The following is a 22,877-nucleotide window of genomic DNA, read 5'->3' as shown; positions in this document are numbered from 1 at the left end:
ACATTATTTTGAAGGTCAGGGTTGCAGCCTGCTAAAAGCAACTCACGGCAACTTTGATTATGCCCATTTTGACAACAGAGGTGGAGAGCAGCAAATCCACCACAGTTTTTTAGATGAAGATTGACTCCACGACATCGAGCCAGTGCTGCTACAGTACGGCTGTAGCCTTTCCAGCTAGCTTCATGTAAAGCTGTGTTGCCATGCTGCAAAAAGCATAAAACATATCACTTTCCATAGCTCTCTCAACAGGTATGGATACAACGGGAAGGGTGGAGGAGGAGGTCAACAGGCTCATGATCTCCCTCTTCCTCAAAGAAAATTTTAGTGAAAGTGTTTATATTTTTACATATATTTGTTTCCAGGTTTTTCATTTAACTTTTGGAGAATAAAGCAGCATGAAAAATAAATCTCAAAATGGCAAATAATTTTGGAGCATTACAAGCTCTTTTCAACACAGGATACATTTCAATCACTTGTCTGTGTTGTCTAGCTCATGTAGATGGTCTTGTAACCTGATTAGCTGCAGAAAACATTCCAACCAACTGAAGAAACCCATTCATAGGCTGATCGCACCTGTTTTGAACAATGAACCTAAGATGGTTTCTATGTCCATGGACTGAACCGATGATCTACATGAAGGAAAGACCTTTCACTAACAAGAAAACACAATGTGAAGATTGACTTTTTCCAAACAGAAGGTGAAAACAATTCAAAGAAGCAGTATTACCTATATTTAACAACCATATAGCTACACTCTGCAGACCTGTGTCCTTAGTCATTATACTGAATGAAACACTGGTAGTGATGTGAGTGCACATTGATTTTATTTCATTTAAATTAAGACACTGTCTACATTGTGTGAGAATTTGTTACTGTTATAGCTATTAAATCAGTTGCATGAGACAATTACTTTTCCGATAATCAGACAAACTTTTCTTTTGTTTTTTTTATGATGTATTTCTTGGAAGTAATGCTAAAGTGATCTACTAACAAGAGGACCTCCCCATCGCACCCCCCTCAAATTTAGTTATAAGTTGGGACAGTGGATAGGCCTTGAAAAACTGAACACAGATCAATCGAGGAAACAGGAAGAAGTTGTGTGGAACTATGAAAAAAATAAGCAAAATATACAAACTGAGTAGTCCATGCGCAAGATAGGCAACATCAAGGATAATGTGAGCTAAGGAGCACCGTGGTCCTGTGGTTAGCGTGAGCAGCTGCGGAACGAGAGGTTCTTGGTTCTAGTCTTCCCTCGAGTGAAAATTTTAATTTTTTATTTTCAGGCAATTATTATCTGTCCGTCCGTCCATCCGATGCGAGGTAACTGCACCGTAGAATGGGGACGCTATACCTAAACAAACATCGAAACACACGACGTCAGTCGACTACAGCGCACAGAAGAGAGAGTATTCCTGCTAACAAGAGTCCCTGACTGGCAGTTGACTGTTCGCTACTTTGGACGAGAGTGCATTAAATACGTGAGAAGTATTCTGTGGGCAATATGAATCCAGCATATATAGCTCGCGACTTCAATAACAAGGTTCCCATTGGAGAGGCACGTCCTTTCTACTAATCGCACGGTTTTGCGCTGCGGTCACAAAACACAGACACTAAACTTATTACAGTGAACAGAGACGTCAATGAATGAACGGACAGATCATAAATTTGCTAACATAAAGAAAGTAAACTTTTCACTCGAGGGAAGATTTGAACCAAGGACCTCTCGTTCCGCAGCTGCTCACGCTAACCATGGGACCACGGCGCTCCTTAGCTCACATTATCCTTGATGTTGCCTATCTTGCGCATGGACTACTCAGTTTGTATATTTTGCTTATTTTTTTCATATTTCCACACAACTTCTTCTTGTTCCCTCGATTGATCTATGTTCAGTTTTTCAAGGCCTATCCACTGTGCCAACTTATAACTAAATCTGAGGGGGGTGTGATGGGGAGGTTCCCTTGTAAGTGCTGATATAAATAAACTGAGAGTGATATCAAGTTCTCTTTTGTGTGTGTGTGTGGGGGGGGGGGGGGGGAGGAGGGGGGGAGGGAATAATCCTCCTCTGAATTCGAACTAGTTACAAGTTTGGAGTGGATCATATAGGGATGCATCTGGTTCCGGAGCAAAAGTTCGAAATATACCTTGCAAAGGTGGTAGGTGCTTTCTCAGTTCTAGTTGCTACTTTTTTTCATCATTAGTCTACTGACTGAATTGATGTGGGCCACCATGAATTCCTCTGGTGCTACCCTCCTGATCTCAGAGTAGCACTTGTACCCTACACCTTCAATTATTTGTTTGATATATACCAATCTGTATCTTCCCCTACAGTTTTAACCCTCTTTAGCTTCCTTTAGTATGATGCAAGTCGATCCCTGATGTCTTAACACATGTACTGTCATCCTATCTCTTTTTGAAGTCAGTGGCAGAGGCCCAAGGTGGATGGTCTCTACAGTGGCAGGAATGAGTTGAAGCAGTGGGTTGTTGTCAAGATAATGACCATCAGTTGCTCATGGAAACATAATTCTTAGCCATAAATTTTATTGGAGAAAAAATTACGCTGGTTGTCATGACGTTCTGTACTAGCAATGCTCCCATGGGCGTGTGCTTAAGACAGCGAATGCTGCGGCTCTGATGTAACAGGCTGCCAGCGTCCTTTTAGGATGCCAGCAACTGGGTAGGAAAGTTGACATGCAGAGACCACGGCACCATGTGTGCCATCTGGACGCAGTTCTGAAGCTCCAAGCTGGACACACTGGAAGGTGCAGAAAACTGCTGTGGTTCTTGTAGAGGAAGATTGCCCTTAGCAATGGCATCCACTCTTGCAAGGTGGCCTACTGACTGGAAGACACTAAGCCAAAAACAGTGGACACAGTACCAGCAGTAGGCCTATGATTGATGCATTTCAGATCTCTGGTGGCTGCTTGCAGGACAATGTCTCCCCATTGACTGACATAGACTTCCCCTCATAGATGTTGCTGCCATACTGCATCTGGCTAAAAATTATCGGAACTGATAAAGCTTCAGGGCCTACTTGTTTTGCCAAAGCACCATTTACAATGACGTAAGCAAAACAAGCCTCTAGCTTGGAGGTGTAGCAATAAGCCTGTTGAAACCATTGTCACCCTGTCTCTCTGTTGTATTGACATTATTGAGTTGCTGACCTGTGCCTCAGCCTCCCATGAGGATTCAACCAGTGGCATTGCTGCATCTTACATAACTGTGTTTTGCCTGCTCCCATGGTCTTTACCATAGCCATGGCAAGTTTGCTATTTTACACAGTAGCGTTGAAAAATAGTGGCGGCTCTAAACAGTGCTTTCCATACATTTCTCTCTTCATCGATTCTGCAGAGAACCTCCTCATTCCTTATCTTATCAGTCCACCTAACCTACATCGTTTCTCTGTAGCACCACATCTCAAATGCTTGGATTCTCTTCCTTTCCTTTTGCTATTGTACAATGTTGTGCACTCCAAACATACATTCTCAGAAACTTCTTTCTCGCATAAAGGTCTATGTTTTATACTAGTAGGCTTGTTTTGGCCACAAATGCTCTTTTTACCTATGCTAGTCTTACTTCATCCCTCGTGTTTTTTTGCTTCCAAGGTAGCAGAATTCCTTAACACCACGTATTCTGGATTAACCAGTTTTGTTGTTAAGTCTGTCACTAATCTCACTTCTGCTAATCATCATCACCTTCACCTTTCTTTGGTTTATCCTCAGTCCGTATTCTGCAATCATTAGACTGTCTGTTCCATTCAATAGGTCCCGTAGTACATCCTCACTTTCACTGATGACAGCACAGTCATCAAGAACTTTTGTCATTGACATTCTTTCATCCCCAATTTTAATCCCATTCTTGAACCTTTCTTGTCTTTTAGTCATTGCTTCTTTGACATACAGTAAAGTGCAAAAGATACCATCGCTATCTTATATTCTTTCTAACCCAAGCCCTTTGTTTTTGTTTTTCCATTTTCCTGATTATTGTACAAACAGTATACTAACTGTTTTTACTTATTGCTTACTCCTGTTTTACACAGAATGTCAAACGCCTTGCACCATTTTCATTGTCAAAATGCTTGATCTGTGTCAACAAATCCTATGAAGACATCTTAATTTTCATTAGACCTAGCTTCCATTGCGAATCGCAATGTTAGAGCTGTCTGGTGCCTTTACATTTCCAAAAATGAAGCTGATTGCCATCTAACAGGTTCCTCAATTTACTTTCTTATAGAATGAGATTTTCACTCTGCAGCGGAGTGTGCGCTGATATGAAACTTCCTGGCAGATTAAAACTGTGTGCCCGACCGAGACTCGAACTCGGGACCTTGCCCGCGAAAGGCAAAGGTCCCGAGTTCGAGTCTCGGTCGGGCACACAGTTTTAATCTGCCAGGAAGTTACTTTCTTATACTTCTGCTTATTTTTGCCATGCACTTGCATCCAAGTTAAGCTGGATGTGTGACGTTTCATGCAATTTTTTCCCTTGCTACTTTGGGAATGTGTGGATAATATTTTTTGTAAAGTCTGATGTTATGTTTGCAGTCTCATAGATCCTACATACCAATTTCTATGGTCATTTGGTTGCATCTTCACCACAATGATTTCAGAAGTTCCAAAGGAATGTTTGACTTAATTGATTGCAAAGCTCTGTTAAATCCTGACTCTAATATTGGATTACCTATTTCTTCCCTACTGACTCCCATTTCCTCTTCTACCACATCACTGACAAGTTCTCCTCCCCCTACAGGCCTTCAGTCTACTCTTTCAACCTATCTGCTCTCCTACTGCATTTAAGAGTGGAATTCCCATTGTACTCTTAATGTTGACACCCTTTTTTCTGATTTCACCAATGGTTGTTTTAACTTTTCTATATGTGGAATCAATCCTTCGAACAATTATTATTCTTTTATTTCTTCCAATTTTTCATGCAGCCATTGTCTTTGCTGCACTACCTGTTTATTTAATTCCTAACTGACCGATTCCTGTCTTTCCCTGAACAGTTTTTTACTTCTTTTGCTTGTGAGTCAGTTGAAGTATTTCCTGTGTTACCCAATGTTTATTCGACATTATTTTTCTTGTTCTTATGTTAGTCTGTCCTACTTCTGTGATGGCCGTTTCTAGTCGTTTTCTTTTCTCTTCATCTAAACTGCCTACTGTGGTATTTATTACTGCAGTATCTACATCCTTAGTGAACTTCAAATATAGCTCATGTTTCCTCAGTACTACAGTATCCTACATTTTCCACATCGATTCTTCTGGATGATTCTCTTAATCTTCAGCCTAATCTTCATCATTATTAAGTTATGATTTGACGTTATATCAGCTCCTGGGCATTGGCAGATACATATGGGGGCTGTGCATGCTCCCCCTTGCGAGGCCACCCGCATTGCCATCTGTGCTGTTCCTGCCAGTCAGCTTGCATGCTATTTGTTCATTTCTTTCATCAGTCGACTCTACTGAGTCGAGTGATTAAAAAGAGACTAATGGGAAAGATTCTTCAATACAAGCAAACGAAAATAAATGCCCTTAATAATCATGATTCTGTTATGGAAGTGCTGTTTGTTTGTCCTAGATCTAACTATCCTACTTTGCACGTGCTGTACAAAATATTTGCTTGTCCACCTCCATCTATTGCTACAGTGGAATAAAGTTTTTCAACATTGCGGCATACAAAGACATGGCTGAGGTCGACAATGGAGGACGTTCAACTTAATGGCTTAGCTCTGTTGAACACTCACCCTGACATTGATTGTCCTATTGACGATGTAATTAACCAATTTGCCAGGAAGAATAGGCACATAGAATTCATCATTTAAGGAAGAGAACCACAATTGTAACTTTCTTATATCTTAAGATGGCACTGTCTGGTATATGTGTAAAATCAGTTTAAATAAAACTTTCATAAACTTTGCATGTAACTTGATTATTTTTTATTACAGTAAAAGTAAATGTAGCTCAATACATCTTTAGTGCATCCTCCTTGAGGTTATTCTGTATCTGCCACTGCCCCTGGGTACAGCTTGTAATGCAATATCTCATTTCTGAATCTCTGTCTAACTATGATGTAATCCAGCTGGAATCTTCCCATGTCTTCAGTATTTTCCAAATATACCCTCCCCCCTCCCTCTTGTGAGTTTTAAACATTGTGTACCCTGTTACTAGCCGAAACTTATTGCATAACTCAATTAATCTTTCTCCTCTCTCTGTACTATTTCCAAGCCCATATTCTCCTGTAACGTTGTTCTCTGTTCCTTCCCCTACTACCACATCCCTATTCCCCATGATTATTAGATTTTCATCTCCCTTACAACTGTTGATTTTGATGAGAACTGCCTCATGAGTGAACTGTTCGCACTAACTCACTCTCTGCCCTACCTTCCTTTTCAGAATCAATCCTAGTCCCATTTTCTACTGTTGTTATTACTCAATATTCATCTGTCCATAAATCCTTATCTCCTTTCTGTTTCACTTCACTGGTCCCTACGATATCTGGACTAAGTCTTTGGAGTCCCCTTTTCATATTTTATAGCTTTTTACATTCCACACTCTGATTTGTAGAATGTTACCCTTCCATTGGTTATTCTAGTGGCTATCTAATGAAATGAGGATGTAGGTATTAGTGGACAATCAGAGGAAAAAGCTGTTTATCAAAAAAGGAATTGTTGTATAGTGGTCATAAGCTGACTACTTTATGCTTCCAACACAATGTCTTTGTCCTGCAGGTAGTTAACCACTGGCTCATAAGCAACTCTCTTCAGAAGACTATTTACAAATACCACAAGGGCATAGTGTGCTGTGGACCCAACACTGTATACAGTCTGTTACTCTGCTTGTTGTGTGGGGCACCAGTCATGTGCCCAACCAGTATGTGCATCAGGAAACTGATGGCGTCGCTGTTAAGGAAACAATTACTGCCGTCATATCATATGGTTCTGAACACACTTGCCTGATGGATATTTAAGGTGAAGCACAGACTCCAGTAGCAGCATTCAACTGCTCAAGCAGTTCCAGGCTGGGAGCCAGCTACATTCATAACTCAGTAATCTGAACTCACTGAGGCCAGCCAGGATGCTGTGTGCTATACTGCACCATCTCTGCACTGCTTCACAGTACTCCACATGTCTTTATCCCCATTGATGCTGCTCAACAGCCACTTGGGATGAGAGTTTCCTTGGAATTGTTTCTGTTCTTCTCAAGTGATAACAAAAGATATTCAGTTGTTTTTAGAGCTAAACTTGCCCGCGAAAGGCAAAGGTCCCGAGTTCGAGTCTCGGTCGGGCACACAGTTTTAATCTGCCAGGAAGTTACTTTCTTATACTTCTGCTTATTTTTGCCATGCACTTGCATCCAAGTTAAGCTGGATGTGTGACGTTTCATGCAATTTTTTCCCTTGCTACTTTGGGAATGTGTGGATAATATTTTTTGTAAAGTCTGATGTTATGTTTGCAGTCTCATAGATCCTACATACCAATTTCTATGGTCATTTGGTTGCCTCTTCACCACAATGATTTCAGAAGTTCCAAAGGAATGTTTGACTTAATTGATTGCAAAGCTCTGTTAAATCCTGACTCTAATATTGGATTACCTATTTCTTCCCTACTGACTCCCATTTCCTCTTCTACCACATCACTGACAAGTTCTCCTCCCCCTACAGGCCTTCAGTCTACTCTTTCAACCTATCTGCTCTCCTACTGCATTTAAGAGTGGAATTCCCATTGTACTCTTGATGTTGACACCCTTTTTTCTGATTTCACCAATGGTTGTTTTAACTTTTCTATATGTGGAATCAATCCTTCGAACAATTATTATTCTTTTATTTCTTCCAATTTTTCATGCAGCCATTGTCTTTGCTGCACTACCTGTTTATTTAATTCCTAACTGACCGATTCCTGTCTTTCCCTGAACAGTTTTTTACTTCTTTTGCTTGTGAGTCAGTTGAAGTATTTCCTGTGTTACCCAATGTTTATTCGACATTATTTTTCTTGTTCTTATGTTAGTCTGTCCTACTTCTGTGATGGCCGTTTCTAGTCGTTTTCTTTTCTCTTCATCTAAACTGCCTACTGTGGTATTTATTACTGCAGTATCTACATCCTTAGTGAACTTCAAATATAGCTCATGTTTCCTCAGTACTACAGTATCCTACATTTTCCACATCGATTCTTCTGGATGATTCTCTTAATCTTCAGCCTAATCTTCATCATTATTAAGTTATGATTTGACGTTATATCAGCTCCTGGGCATTGGCAGATACATATGGAGGCTGTGCATGCTCCCCCTTGCGAGGCCACCCGCATTGCCATCTGTGCTGTTCCTGCCAGTCAGCTTGCATGCTATTTGTTCATTTCTTTCATCAGTCGACTCTACTGAGTCGAGTGATTAAAAAGAGACTAATGGGAAAGATTCTTCAATACAAGCAAACGAAAATAAATGCCCTTAATAATCATGATTCTGTTATGGAAGTGCTGTTTGTTTGTCCTAGATCTAACTATCCTACTTTGCACGTGCTGTACAAAATATTTGCTTGTCCACCTGCATCTATTGCTACAGTGGAATAAAGTTTTTCAACATTGCGGCATACAAAGACATGGCTGAGGTCGACAATGGAGGACGTTCAACTTAATGGCTTAGCTCTGTTGAACACTCACCCTGACATTGATTGTCCTATTGACGATGTAATTAACCAATTTGCCAGGAAGAATAGGCACATAGAATTCATCATTTAAGGAAGAGAACCACAATTGTAACTTTCTTATATCTTAAGATGGCACTGTCTGGTATATGTGTAAAATCAGTTTAAATAAAACTTTCATAAACTTTGCATGTAACTTGATTATTTTTTATTACAGTAAAAGTAAATGTAGCTCAATACATCTTTAGTGCATCCTCCTTGAGGTTATTCTGTATCTGCCACTGCCCCTGGGTACAGCTTGTAATGCAATATCTCATTTCTGAATCTCTGTCTAACTATGATGTAATCCAGCTGGAATCTTCCCATGTCTTCAGTATTTTCCAAATATACCCTCCCCCCTCCCTCTTGTGAGTTTTAAACATTGTGTACCCTGTTACTAGCCGAAACTTATTGCATAACTCAATTAATCTTTCTCCTCTCTCTGTACTATTTCCAAGCCCATATTCTCCTGTAACATTGTTCTCTGTTCCTTCCCCTACTACCACATCCCTATTCCCCATGATTATTAGATTTTCATCTCCCTTACAACTGTTGATTTTGATGAGAACTGCCTCATGAGTGAACTGTTCGCACTAACTCACTCTCTGCCCTACCTTCCTTTTCAGAATCAATCCTAGTCCCATTTTCTACTGTTGTTATTACTCAATATTCATCTGTCCATAAATCCTTATCTCCTTTCTGTTTCACTTCACTGGTCCCTACGATATCTGGACTAAGTCTTTGGAGTCCCCTTTTCATATTTTATAGCTTTTTACATTCCACACTCTGATTTGTAGAATGTTACCCTTCCATTGGTTATTCTAGTGGCTATCTAATGAAATGAGGATGTAGGTATTAGTGGACAATCAGAGGAAAAAGCTGTTTATCAAAAAAGGAATTGTTGTATAGTGGTCATAAGCTGACTACTTTATGCTTCCAACACAATGTCTTTGTCCTGCAGGTAGTTAACCACTGGCTCATAAGCAACTCTCTTCAGAAGACTATTTACAAATACCACAAGGGCATAGTGTGCTGTGGACCCAACACTGTATACAGTCTGTTACTCTGCTTGTTGTGTGGGGCACCAGTCATGTGCCCAACCAGTATGTGCATCAGGAAACTGATGGCGTCGCTGTTAAGGAAACAATTACTGCCGTCATATCATATGGTTCTGAACACACTTGCCTGATGGATATTTAAGGTGAAGCACAGACTCCAGTAGCAGCATTCAACTGCTCAAGCAGTTCCAGGCTGGGAGCCAGCTACATTCATAACTCAGTAATCTGAACTCACTGAGGCCAGCCAGGATGCTGTGTGCTATACTGCACCATCTCTGCACTGCTTCACAGTACTCCACATGTCTTTATCCCCATTGATGCTGCTCAACAGCCACTTGGGATGAGAGTTTCCTTGGAATTGTTTCTGTTCTTCTCAAGTGATAACAAAAGATATTCAGTTGTTTTTAGAGCTAAACTTGCCCGCGAAAGGCAAAGGTCCCGAGTTCGAGTCTCGGTCGGGCACACAGTTTTAATCTGCCAGGAAGTTACTTTCTTATACTTCTGCTTATTTTTGCCATGCACTTGCATCCAAGTTAAGCTGGATGTGTGACGTTTCATGCAATTTTTTCCCTTGCTACTTTGGGAATGTGTGGATAATATTTTTTGTAAAGTCTGATGTTATGTTTGCAGTCTCATAGATCCTACATACCAATTTCTATGGTCATTTGGTTGCCTCTTCACCACAATGATTTCAGAAGTTCCAAAGGAATGTTTGACTTAATTGATTGCAAAGCTCTGTTAAATCCTGACTCTAATATTGGATTACCTATTTCTTCCCTACTGACTCCCATTTCCTCTTCTACCACATCACTGACAAGTTCTCCTCCCCCTACAGGCCTTCAGTCTACTCTTTCAACCTATCTGCTCTCCTACTGCATTTAAGAGTGGAATTCCCATTGCACTCTTAATGTTGACACCCTTTTTTCTGATTTCACCAATGGTTGTTTTAACTTTTCTATATGTGGAATCAATCCTTCGAACAATTATTATTCTTTTATTTCTTCCAATTTTTCATGCAGCCATTGTCTTTGCTGCACTACCTGTTTATTTAATTCCTAACTGACCGATTCCTGTCTTTCCCTGAACAGTTTTTTACTTCTTTTGCTTGTGAGTCAGTTGAAGTATTTCCTGTGTTACCCAATGTTTATTCGACATTATTTTTCTTGTTCTTATGTTAGTCTGTCCTACTTCTGTGATGGCCGTTTCTAGTCGTTTTCTTTTCTCTTCATCTAAACTGCCTACTGTGGTATTTATTACTGCAGTATCTACATCCTTAGTGAACTTCAAATATAGCTCATGTTTCCTCAGTACTACAGTATCCTACATTTTCCACATCGATTCTTCTGGATGATTCTCTTAATCTTCAGCCTAATCTTCATCATTATTAAGTTATGATTTGACGTTATATCAGCTCCTGGGCATTGGCAGATACATATGGAGGCTGTGCATGCTCCCCCTTGCGAGGCCACCCGCATTGCCATCTGTGCTGTTCCTGCCAGTCAGCTTGCATGCTATTTGTTCATTTCTTTCATCAGTCGACTCTACTGAGTCGAGTGATTAAAAAGAGACTAATGGGAAAGATTCTTCAATACAAGCAAACGAAAATAAATGCCCTTAATAATCATGATTCTGTTATGGAAGTGCTGTTTGTTTGTCCTAGATCTAACTATCCTACTTTGCACGTGCTGTACAAAATATTTGCTTGTCCACCTGCATCTATTGCTACAGTGGAATAAAGTTTTTCAACATTGCGGCATACAAAGACATGGCTGAGGTCGACAATGGAGGACGTTCAACTTAATGGCTTAGCTCTGTTGAACACTCACCCTGACATTGATTGTCCTATTGACGATGTAATTAACCAATTTGCCAGGAAGAATAGGCACATAGAATTCATCATTTAAGGAAGAGAACCACAATTGTAACTTTCTTATATCTTAAGATGGCACTGTCTGGTATATGTGTAAAATCAGTTTAAATAAAACTTTCATAAACTTTGCATGTAACTTGATTATTTTTTATTACAGTAAAAGTAAATGTAGCTCAATACATCTTTAGTGCATCCTCCTTGAGGTTATTCTGTATCTGCCACTGCCCCTGGGTACAGCTTGTAATGCAATATCTCATTTCTGAATCTCTGTCTAACTATGATGTAATCCAGCTGGAATCTTCCCATGTCTTCAGTATTTTCCAAATATACCCTCCCCCCTCCCTCTTGTGAGTTTTAAACATTGTGTACCCTGTTACTAGCCGAAACTTATTGCATAACTCAATTAATCTTTCTCCTCTCTCTGTACTATTTCCAAGCCCATATTCTCCTGTAACATTGTTCTCTGTTCCTTCCCCTACTACCACATCCCTATTCCCCATGATTATTAGATTTTCATCTCCCTTACAACTGTTGATTTTGATGAGAACTGCCTCATGAGTGAACTGTTCGCACTAACTCACTCTCTGCCCTACCTTCCTTTTCAGAATCAATCCTAGTCCCATTTTCTACTGTTGTTATTACTCAATATTCATCTGTCCATAAATCCTTATCTCCTTTCTGTTTCACTTCACTGGTCCCTACGATATCTGGACTAAGTCTTTGGAGTCCCCTTTTCATATTTTATAGCTTTTTACATTCCACACTCTGATTTGTAGAATGTTACCCTTCCATTGGTTATTCTAGTGGCTATCTAATGAAATGAGGATGTAGGTATTAGTGGACAATCAGAGGAAAAAGCTGTTTATCAAAAAAGGAATTGTTGTATAGTGGTCATAAGCTGACTACTTTATGCTTCCAACACAATGTCTTTGTCCTGCAGGTAGTTAACCACTGGCTCATAAGCAACTCTCTTCAGAAGACTATTTACAAATACCACAAGGGCATAGTGTGCTGTGGACCCAACACTGTATACAGTCTGTTACTCTGCTTGTTGTGTGGGGCACCAGTCATGTGCCCAACCAGTATGTGCATCAGGAAACTGATGGCGTCGCTGTTAAGGAAACAATTACTGCCGTCATATCATATGGTTCTGAACACACTTGCCTGATGGATATTTAAGGTGAAGCACAGACTCCAGTAGCAGCATTCAACTGCTCAAGCAGTTCCAGGCTGGGAGCCAGCTACATTCATAACTCAGTAATCTGAACTCACTGAGGCCAGCCAGGATGCTGTGTGCTATACTGCACCATCTCTGCACTGCTTCACAGTACTCCACATGTCTTTATCCCCATTGATGCTGCTCAACAGCCACTTGGGATGAGAGTTTCCTTGGAATTGTTTCTGTTCTTCTCAAGTGATAACAAAAGATATTCAGTTGTTTTTAGAGCTAAACTTGCCCGCGAAAGGCAAAGGTCCCGAGTTCGAGTCTCGGTCGGGCACACAGTTTTAATCTGCCAGGAAGTTACTTTCTTATACTTCTGCTTATTTTTGCCATGCACTTGCATCCAAGTTAAGCTGGATGTGTGACGTTTCATGCAATTTTTTCCCTTGCTACTTTGGGAATGTGTGGATAATATTTTTTGTAAAGTCTGATGTTATGTTTGCAGTCTCATAGATCCTACATACCAATTTCTATGGTCATTTGGTTGCCTCTTCACCACAATGATTTCAGAAGTTCCAAAGGAATGTTTGACTTAATTGATTGCAAAGCTCTGTTAAATCCTGACTCTAATATTGGATTACCTATTTCTTCCCTACTGACTCCCATTTCCTCTTCTACCACATCACTGACAAGTTCTCCTCCCCCTACAGGCCTTCAGTCTACTCTTTCAACCTATCTGCTCTCCTACTGCATTTAAGAGTGGAATTCCCATTGTACTCTTAATGTTGACACCCTTTTTTCTGATTTCACCAATGGTTGTTTTAACTTTTCTATATGTGGAATCAATCCTTCGAACAATTATTATTCTTTTATTTCTTCCAATTTTTCATGCAGCCATTGTCTTTGCTGCACTACCTGTTTATTTAATTCCTAACTGACCGATTCCTGTCTTTCCCTGAACAGTTTTTTACTTCTTTTGCTTGTGAGTCAGTTGAAGTATTTCCTGTGTTACCCAATGTTTATTCGACATTATTTTTCTTGTTCTTATGTTAGTCTGTCCTACTTCTGTGATGGCCGTTTCTAGTCGTTTTCTTTTCTCTTCATCTAAACTGCCTACTGTGGTATTTATTACTGCAGTATCTACATCCTTAGTGAACTTCAAATATAGCTCATGTTTCCTCAGTACTACAGTATCCTACATTTTCCACATCGATTCTTCTGGATGATTCTCTTAATCTTCAGCCTAATCTTCATCATTATTAAGTTATGATTTGACGTTATATCAGCTCCTGGGCATTGGCAGATACATATGGAGGCTGTGCATGCTCCCCCTTGCGAGGCCACCCGCATTGCCATCTGTGCTGTTCCTGCCAGTCAGCTTGCATGCTATTTGTTCATTTCTTTCATCAGTCGACTCTACTGAGTCGAGTGATTAAAAAGAGACTAATGGGAAAGATTCTTCAATACAAACAAACGAAAATAAATGCCCTTAATAATCATGATTCTGTTATGGAAGTGCTGTTTGTTTGTCCTAGATCTAACTATCCTACTTTGCACGTGCTGTACAAAATATTTGCTTGTCCACCTGCATCTATTGCTACAGTGGAATAAAGTTTTTCAACATTGCGGCATACAAAGACATGGCTGAGGTCGACAATGGAGGACGTTCAACTTAATGGCTTAGCTCTGTTGAACACTCACCCTGACATTGATTGTCCTATTGACGATGTAATTAACCAATTTGCCAGGAAGAATAGGCACATAGAATTCATCATTTAAGGAAGAGAACCACAATTGTAACTTTCTTATATCTTAAGATGGCACTGTCTGGTATATGTGTAAAATCAGTTTAAATAAAACTTTCATAAACTTTGCATGTAACTTGATTATTTTTTATTACAGTAAAAGTAAATGTAGCTCAATACATCTTTAGTGCATCCTCCTTGAGGTTATTCTGTATCTGCCACTGCCCCTGGGTACAGCTTGTAATGCAATATCTCATTTCTGAATCTCTGTCTAACTATGATGTAATCCAGCTGGAATCTTCCCATGTCTTCAGTATTTTCCAAATATACCCTCCCCCCTCCCTCTTGTGAGTTTTAAACATTGTGTACCCTGTTACTAGCCGAAACTTATTGCATAACTCAATTAATCTTTCTCCTCTCTCTGTACTATTTCCAAGCCCATATTCTCCTGTAACATTGTTCTCTGTTCCTTCCCCTACTACCACATCCCTATTCCCCATGATTATTAGATTTTCATCTCCCTTACAACTGTTGATTTTGATGAGAACTGCCTCATGAGTGAACTGTTCGCACTAACTCACTCTCTGCCCTACCTTCCTTTTCAGAATCAATCCTAGTCCCATTTTCTACTGTTGTTATTACTCAATATTCATCTGTCCATAAATCCTTATCTCCTTTCTGTTTCACTTCACTGGTCCCTACGATATCTGGACTAAGTCTTTGGAGTCCCCTTTTCATATTTTATAGCTTTTTACATTCCACACTCTGATTTGTAGAATGTTACCCTTCCATTGGTTATTCTAGTGGCTATCTAATGAAATGAGGATGTAGGTATTAGTGGACAATCAGAGGAAAAAGCTGTTTATCAAAAAAGGAATTGTTGTATAGTGGTCATAAGCTGACTACTTTATGCTTCCAACACAATGTCTTTGTCCTGCAGGTAGTTAACCACTGGCTCATAAGCAACTCTCTTCAGAAGACTATTTACAAATACCACAAGGGCATAGTGTGCTGTGGACCCAACACTGTATACAGTCTGTTACTCTGCTTGTTGTGTGGGGCACCAGTCATGTGCCCAACCAGTATGTGCATCAGGAAACTGATGGCGTCGCTGTTAAGGAAACAATTACTGCCGTCATATCATATGGTTCTGAACACACTTGCCTGATGGATATTTAAGGTGAAGCACAGACTCCAGTAGCAGCATTCAACTGCTCAAGCAGTTCCAGGCTGGGAGCCAGCTACATTCATAACTCAGTAATCTGAACTCACTGAGGCCAGCCAGGATGCTGTGTGCTATACTGCACCATCTCTGCACTGCTTCACAGTACTCCACATGTCTTTATCCCCATTGATGCTGCTCAACAGCCACTTGGGATGAGAGTTTCCTTGGAATTGTTTCTGTTCTTCTCAAGTGATAACAAAAGATATTCAGTTGTTTTTAGAGCTAAACTTGCCCGCGAAAGGCAAAGGTCCCGAGTTCGAGTCTCGGTCGGGCACACAGTTTTAATCTGCCAGGAAGTTACTTTCTTATACTTCTGCTTATTTTTGCCATGCACTTGCATCCAAGTTAAGCTGGATGTGTGACGTTTCATGCAATTTTTTCCCTTGCTACTTTGGGAATGTGTGGATAATATTTTTTGTAAAGTCTGATGTTATGTTTGCAGTCTCATAGATCCTACATACCAATTTCTATGGTCATTTGGTTGCCTCTTCACCACAATGATTTCAGAAGTTCCAAAGGAATGTTTGACTTAATTGATTGCAAAGCTCTGTTAAATCCTGACTCTAATATTGGATTACCTATTTCTTCCCTACTGACTCCCATTTCCTCTTCTACCACATCACTGACAAGTTCTCCTCCCCCTACAGGCCTTCAGTCTACTCTTTCAACCTATCTGCTCTCCTACTGCATTTAAGAGTGGAATTCCCATTGTACTCTTAATGTTGACACCCTTTTTTCTGATTTCACCAATGGTTGTTTTAACTTTTCTATATGTGGAATCAATCCTTCGAACAATTATTATTCTTTTATTTCTTCCAATTTTTCATGCAGCCATTGTCTTTGCTGCACTACCTGTTTATTTAATTCCTAACTGACCGATTCCTGTCTTTCCCTGAACAGTTTTTTACTTCTTTTGCTTGTGAGTCAGTTGAAGTATTTCCTGTGTTACCCAATGTTTATTCGACATTATTTTTCTTGTTCTTATGTTAGTCTGTCCTACTTCTGTGATGGCCGTTTCTAGTCGTTTTCTTTTCTCTTCATCTAAACTGCCTACTGTGGTATTTATTACTGCAGTATCTACATCCTTAGTGAACTTCAAATATAGCTCATGTTTCCTCAGTACTACAGTATCCTACATTTTCCACATCGATTCTTCTGGATGATTCTCTTAATCTTCAGCCTAATCTTCATCATTATTAAGTTATGATTTGACGTTATATCAGCTCCTGGGCATTGGCAGATACATATGGAGGCTGTGCATGCTCCCCCTTGCGAGGCCACCCGCATTGCCATCTGTGCTGTTCCTGCCAGTCAGCTTGCATGCTATTTGTTCATTTCTTTCATCAGTCGACTCTACTGAGTCGAGTGATTAAAAAGAGACTAATGGGAAAGATTCTTCAATACAAGCAAACGAAAATAAATGCCCTTAATAATCATGATTCTGTTATGGAAGTGCTGTTTGTTTGTCCTAGATCTAACTATCCTACTTTGCACGTGCTGTACAAAATATTTGCTTGTCCACCTGCATCTATTGCTACAGTGGAATAAAGTTTTTCAACATTGCGGCATACAAAGACATGGCTGAGGTCGACAATGGAGGACGTTCAACTTAATGGCTTAGCTCTGTTGAACACTCACCCTGACATTGATTGTCCTATTGACGATGTAATTAACCAATTTGCCAGGAAGAATAGGCACATAGAATTCATCATTTAAGGAAGAGAACCACAATTGTAACTTTCTTATATCTTAAGATGGCACTGTCTGGTATATGTGTAAAATCAGTTTAAATAAAACTTTCATAAACTTTGCATGTAACTTGATTATTTTTTATTACAGTAAAAGTAAATGTAGCTCAATACATCTTTAGTGCATCCTCCTTGAGGTTATTCTGTATCTGCCACTGCCCCTGGGTACAGCTTGTAATGCAATATCTCATTTCTGAATCTCTGTCTAACTATGATGTAATCCAGCTGGAATCTTCCCATGTCTTCAGTATTTTCCAAATATACCCTCCCCCCTCCCTCTTGTGAGTTTTAAACATTGTGTACCCTGTTACTAGCCGAAACTTATTGCATAACTCAATTAATCTTTCTCCTCTCTCTGTACTATTTCCAAGCCCATATTCTCCTGTAACATTGTTCTCTGTTCCTTCCCCTACTACCACATCCCTATTCCCCATGATTATTAGATTTTCATCTCCCTTACAACTGTTGATTTTGATGAGAACTGCCTCATGAGTGAACTGTTCGCACTAACTCACTCTCTGCCCTACCTTCCTTTTCAGAATCAATCCTAGTCCCATTTTCTACTGTTGTTATTACTCAATATTCATCTGTCCATAAATCCTTATCTCCTTTCTGTTTCACTTCACTGGTCCCTACGATATCTGGACTAAGTCTTTGGAGTCCCCTTTTCATATTTTATAGCTTTTTACATTCCACACTCTGATTTGTAGAATGTTACCCTTCCATTGGTTATTCTAGTGGCTATCTAATGAAATGAGGATGTAGGTATTAGTGGACAATCAGAGGAAAAAGCTGTTTATCAAAAAAGGAATTGTTGTATAGTGGTCATAAGCTGACTACTTTATGCTTCCAACACAATGTCTTTGTCCTGCAGGTAGTTAACCACTGGCTCATAAGCAACTCTCTTCAGAAGACTATTTACAAATACCACAAGGGCATAGTGTGCTGTAGACCCAACACTGTATACAGTCTGTTACTCTGCTTGTTGTGTGGGGCACCAGTCATGTGCCCAACCAGTATGTGCATCAGGAAACTGATGGCGTCGCTGTTAAGGAAACAATTACTGCCGTCATATCATATGGTTCTGAACACACTTGCCTGATGGATATTTAAGGTGAAGCACAGACTCCAGTAGCAGCATTCAACTGCTCAAGCAGTTCCAGGCTGGGAGCCAGCTACATTCATAACTCAGTAATCTGAACTCACTGAGGCCAGCCAGGATGCTGTGTGCTATACTGCACCATCTCTGCACTGCTTCACAGTACTCCACATGTCTTTATCCCCATTGATGCTGCTCAACAGCCACTTGGGATGAGAGTTTCCTTGGAATTGTTTCTGTTCTTCTCAAGTGATAACAAAAGATATTCAGTTGTTTTTAGAGCTAAACTTATTTGTGAACTTGGGCCATGAATAAAGTGTTCTTAGTTTCAACTTGGGAATCATCACTCACTACAGCGTATCATCCAACACATGGGGTGATGATGAGATAAAACTAGGATTTAACAATGGTACTTGTTGGAACATACAAGATACTAGCATTGTTTGGTATTTTATATTTCCTTTAAGAGAAGAGTGAGTGAAAACATCCAAACATGCCACATGTTTGTCAGTGTGACATATGGACATTAGGTGTAGTTTGGGAAAACAATATTTTGCAAGCTTGCTTAATCAAACAAGGCTCAAGTACAGTTTTTCACAGGTATGCTAAGCACTTATTGACCATTTTCATTTTGATAAGTTGAAATCTTCTAAGTTATGCAGTCTTTGGTTGTCTCATTCCTTATGTGGCAAGGATCCTATACATACAAACAGTCCCAATAAAGGCCCCAGATACAGTCTTGTATGCTAATTCCTTCATGGGCAGTGGATTAGCCAGTGGCACTTCTCTTCTCCATTACTTGTTTCACATTTTTCTATCAGTAGTCATTTCAAGGAATGGTTATTGTTAATGTGAGTAGTTTTGAATGGAGTTATAGTCAAGTAATATCTAAGCTGGCCATCTGTTTACAGTCAATGTGCTACACCTGTTTACATTTGGAGGCAACTGTCAATCATATCAGCAAGTGATAGCTACTGAAAATCAAAATTGTTACTTTTCATTTTCCTGTAAATATTTAAGAAGTTCATTTTAAGACTGCAGAATGAATAATTTTTGTTTCTACACTCTGGTCTTCGCAAACAAAACATATACTATTTATGTATTCAGACTGTCATTAAACAAAGCACAGATAGGCACTCTAATGCAAATCACAAAAATGCAGGAACTCAAGAAACCTCTTAAACAACTAATCAACATATCATTCTTAGAAGGGATTTTTCCAAATTGCTGAAAGCCAGAATTGATAAAATGAATACATAAAAAGGAAATGAAGAGAACCAGAAAATTATGGACCTGCACCTCTTCCACCAGCTATATCAAAAATATCTGAACAAGCTTATACATAGAGACTCACATTTCTGATGAAATTTTGATTAATACACAAGAACCAGCTTGGCTTCCAGAACAACAAATGCATCACAGATCTGGTAATAAAGGTTATTGAGAATGTCATTACCAGCTTGTACTCTAAATGTAAATGTGTAGGAGTATTTATGGGTCTGACAAAGGCATCTGCCTGTATAGATGACAAAACTTTAATAGAAATTGGGAGTATATGGTATAAGAGAGACTGCAGGAAACTGGATACTATCATAACTGACAAATATGAGAGGACGTACAGAGATCATAAAAATGAGAAGAGAGAATATAAGATCTCAAGTGGGAACAGTACTTCTCTGTGCCACATGGATCAATTCTTGGCCCACTGCTTTTCATTTTATACACAAATCACATCCCAGACATAATTAATCATGGCAGAATAGTTACTTATGCAGATGGCTTAACTCTAATGTTCATGGATAAAGACACAGAAAATGCAAAAATAAAAGCCAACTCTGAAATAATTAATGCTATTCAAATATTTACTGAATTAATCTGCATAAAAACATTATAAAAACACACTGCCTAAATTTCAAACTAAGAAACCATCACAGTGAGATCACCAACAATTGCATAGATGAAAGCACAGCAGAAAACTCCAAGTGCACTAAATTCCTTGGAATAATAATCAATGAAAATGTAAACTGGAATAAACACATTGAATATATGTGGATGGTAAAATGGGTTCAAACCTACGTGTACTGCACAAACTCAACTACCTAAAAGACACAAATAATATGAAAATGATATACTATGCACTTATCTATCCAACAGTAAGTTGTGGCATATTTTGTAGGGAGGCACCTCCAATACAAACATTAATAGAATATTCAAACTATAAAAAAAGAGCAATAAGAATGATAGCCAATCTTAAATGGAGAGAATCCTGCAGTTCAGCATTTAAAGTTAATAAGATCCTAACACTTCCCAACAAATACGTATATGAGCCCCAGTGTGGACAAAATTCAAATATGCTTCTGATACTGAAGATAAGAAGAGACAGCATAACCATGACACAAGAAACAAGGCCTCTTCTGTGGACACCTATACAACACTGTGAAATACAAAATAACACCATCATATGCAGGAACAAAAGCCCTAGAAGAACTACCTTCAAACTTGAGAGAGATAAACAGTAAAAATATTTGCAAAAAAACCTCTCAAAACTTATTGATATGAAACTGTTGTTATAGTATTAATGATTTTATGTGGACTACTGTTAAACTGTAAGACAAAGTGCAATAGAACTACTGTATCAAAAAGAAATGTCAGTTACAAATACAGGTACAATCAGCATAAATGATGTAAAGAAAAACAGTAATTTACCACGAAACAGGCTACAATATTATTGAAAAAAAATCATAATTTGCTAAATGCTTAGTAAGTAATGCATATTTATCAGTACATGTAATATAATATAGGCCTAGTTGTACCTGATGTATGCAATGTTTCTGGTCTATGGAGCCAATAAACAAATAAAAATTTTGTAGGAAAATTGATCAGAAAACTTATGGAAGGAGTCCCTTTATAAGTTAGAATTTTTTTGGTGATTCTGAAGGTTTCTATTTTAAAGATTTAATGCCTAACTATCTGAAATCTACTATACCACATTATCCTGATGATTGACATTGGCACCATGCTTGAGTAACTGTTTCACCACTTCCACATGACCATCAGCAGCAGCTCGCTGGAGAGCACTACAGCCCAACTGAAATGACACAATGTACTCTCTGACAAATTGTGTGATGTGTGTCAGTTTTAACATAATTTTAAATAAAATTTGAAAAATAATTCAGATAATAATAAATTTAAGGGAAGTAAACTGTTTACAATTTTTGATAGTTGCGATAACAAATAACTGTTTACTGGATGGGAAACATAATCATTAACATGCAAGCAAGTAAATTATTTGCAACATTAGACATTCAGAAGAAATACATGCTGCTGACAACTAAAGTGTCTCTCTCATAACATTTCATTTTCCCATTGAAATTGACTTCTGGTGTTAATGTTCCAATAGGTGGTTAATAACTGTGCTTGTCTACAGCAGCAAATATCTTCTGTGTATTACCTGATTTCACCACGGAAAACTTATTTTCAAATTGTGTTAATTATGATCTAACACTCCAATTGCTTAACACAGCATTTTCTTGGGAAGAAGTATCCTTGTGTAAGCTCTTTGTACCAATAGTAGTACATACTGTGATATATATGTCTGATATATAGATGTGAGATATATGTCTGCTTGTGTCTGTATATGTGTGGATGGATATCTGTGTGTGTGCGAATGTATACCTGTCCTTTTTTCCCCCTAAGGTAAGTCTTTCCGCTCCCGGGATTGGAATGACTCCTTACCCTCTCCCTTAAAACCCACATCCTTTCGTCTTTCCCTCTCCTTCCCTCTTTCCTGATGAGGCAACAGTTTGTTGCGAAAGCTTGAATTTTGTGTGTTTGTTTGTGTTAGTTTGTGTGTCTATCGACCTGCCAGCGCTTCGTTTGGTAAGTCACATCATCTTTGTTTTTTATATATATAAACAAAGATGATGTGACTTACCAAACGAAAGAAGAGATGAGAAGTGGACTATAACAGTATATAAATCATGAATTAACTTTGCCGCAGTTAGCACTTTATTTTTATGAGGTTATAATGTAATATATTGTTGTAAATGGGTCGAAGTGTTCAATTTGGCCAAATTAAAAGTTGGTGGTTGTCTATCATCTGACAACTGGAGAAAGCATGGATCCAGCATGAGTCAGAGTTCTGTAGCATTTTTGCAGTAATGTAAGACAAACTATAACACTTTCCTGAGTTTGATTGGGTAGCATCTGAGCTGAGTAATTTGAGTAGTTTAATTTTGAGGTGAGATTCAAGTAGACAGATTGGGTCTGAAGTGGAAAATTTGAATTTTGTTTGGTTGGTACTATG

General features: G+C 39.0%; 1 protein-coding gene across 1 annotated transcript in view; it reads right to left on the bottom strand.

The window, feature by feature from the left end:
• LOC126457534 (ankyrin repeat domain-containing protein 6) overlaps positions 1 to 22,877 on the bottom strand; it is a 722,889-nt gene that overhangs the window by 56,666 nt on the left and 643,346 nt on the right. The window contains exons 5-6 of the mRNA XM_050093890.1: positions 21,558 to 21,659; positions 3 to 203 (exon numbers count right to left, since the gene is read on the bottom strand). Of these exons, the coding sequence (XP_049949847.1) occupies positions 3 to 203; positions 21,558 to 21,659 (303 nt within the window). The remainder of the gene's footprint in view (positions 1 to 2; positions 204 to 21,557; positions 21,660 to 22,877) is intronic.

The sequence above is a fragment of the Schistocerca serialis genome, chromosome 2, assembly GCF_023864345.2.
Source record: "Schistocerca serialis cubense isolate TAMUIC-IGC-003099 chromosome 2, iqSchSeri2.2, whole genome shotgun sequence".
In the NCBI taxonomy this organism is placed as follows: domain Eukaryota; kingdom Metazoa; phylum Arthropoda; class Insecta; order Orthoptera; family Acrididae; genus Schistocerca; species Schistocerca serialis.
Note: the sequence above shows the minus strand (reverse complement) of the source record. Positions and strands in the feature narration are given on the sequence as shown.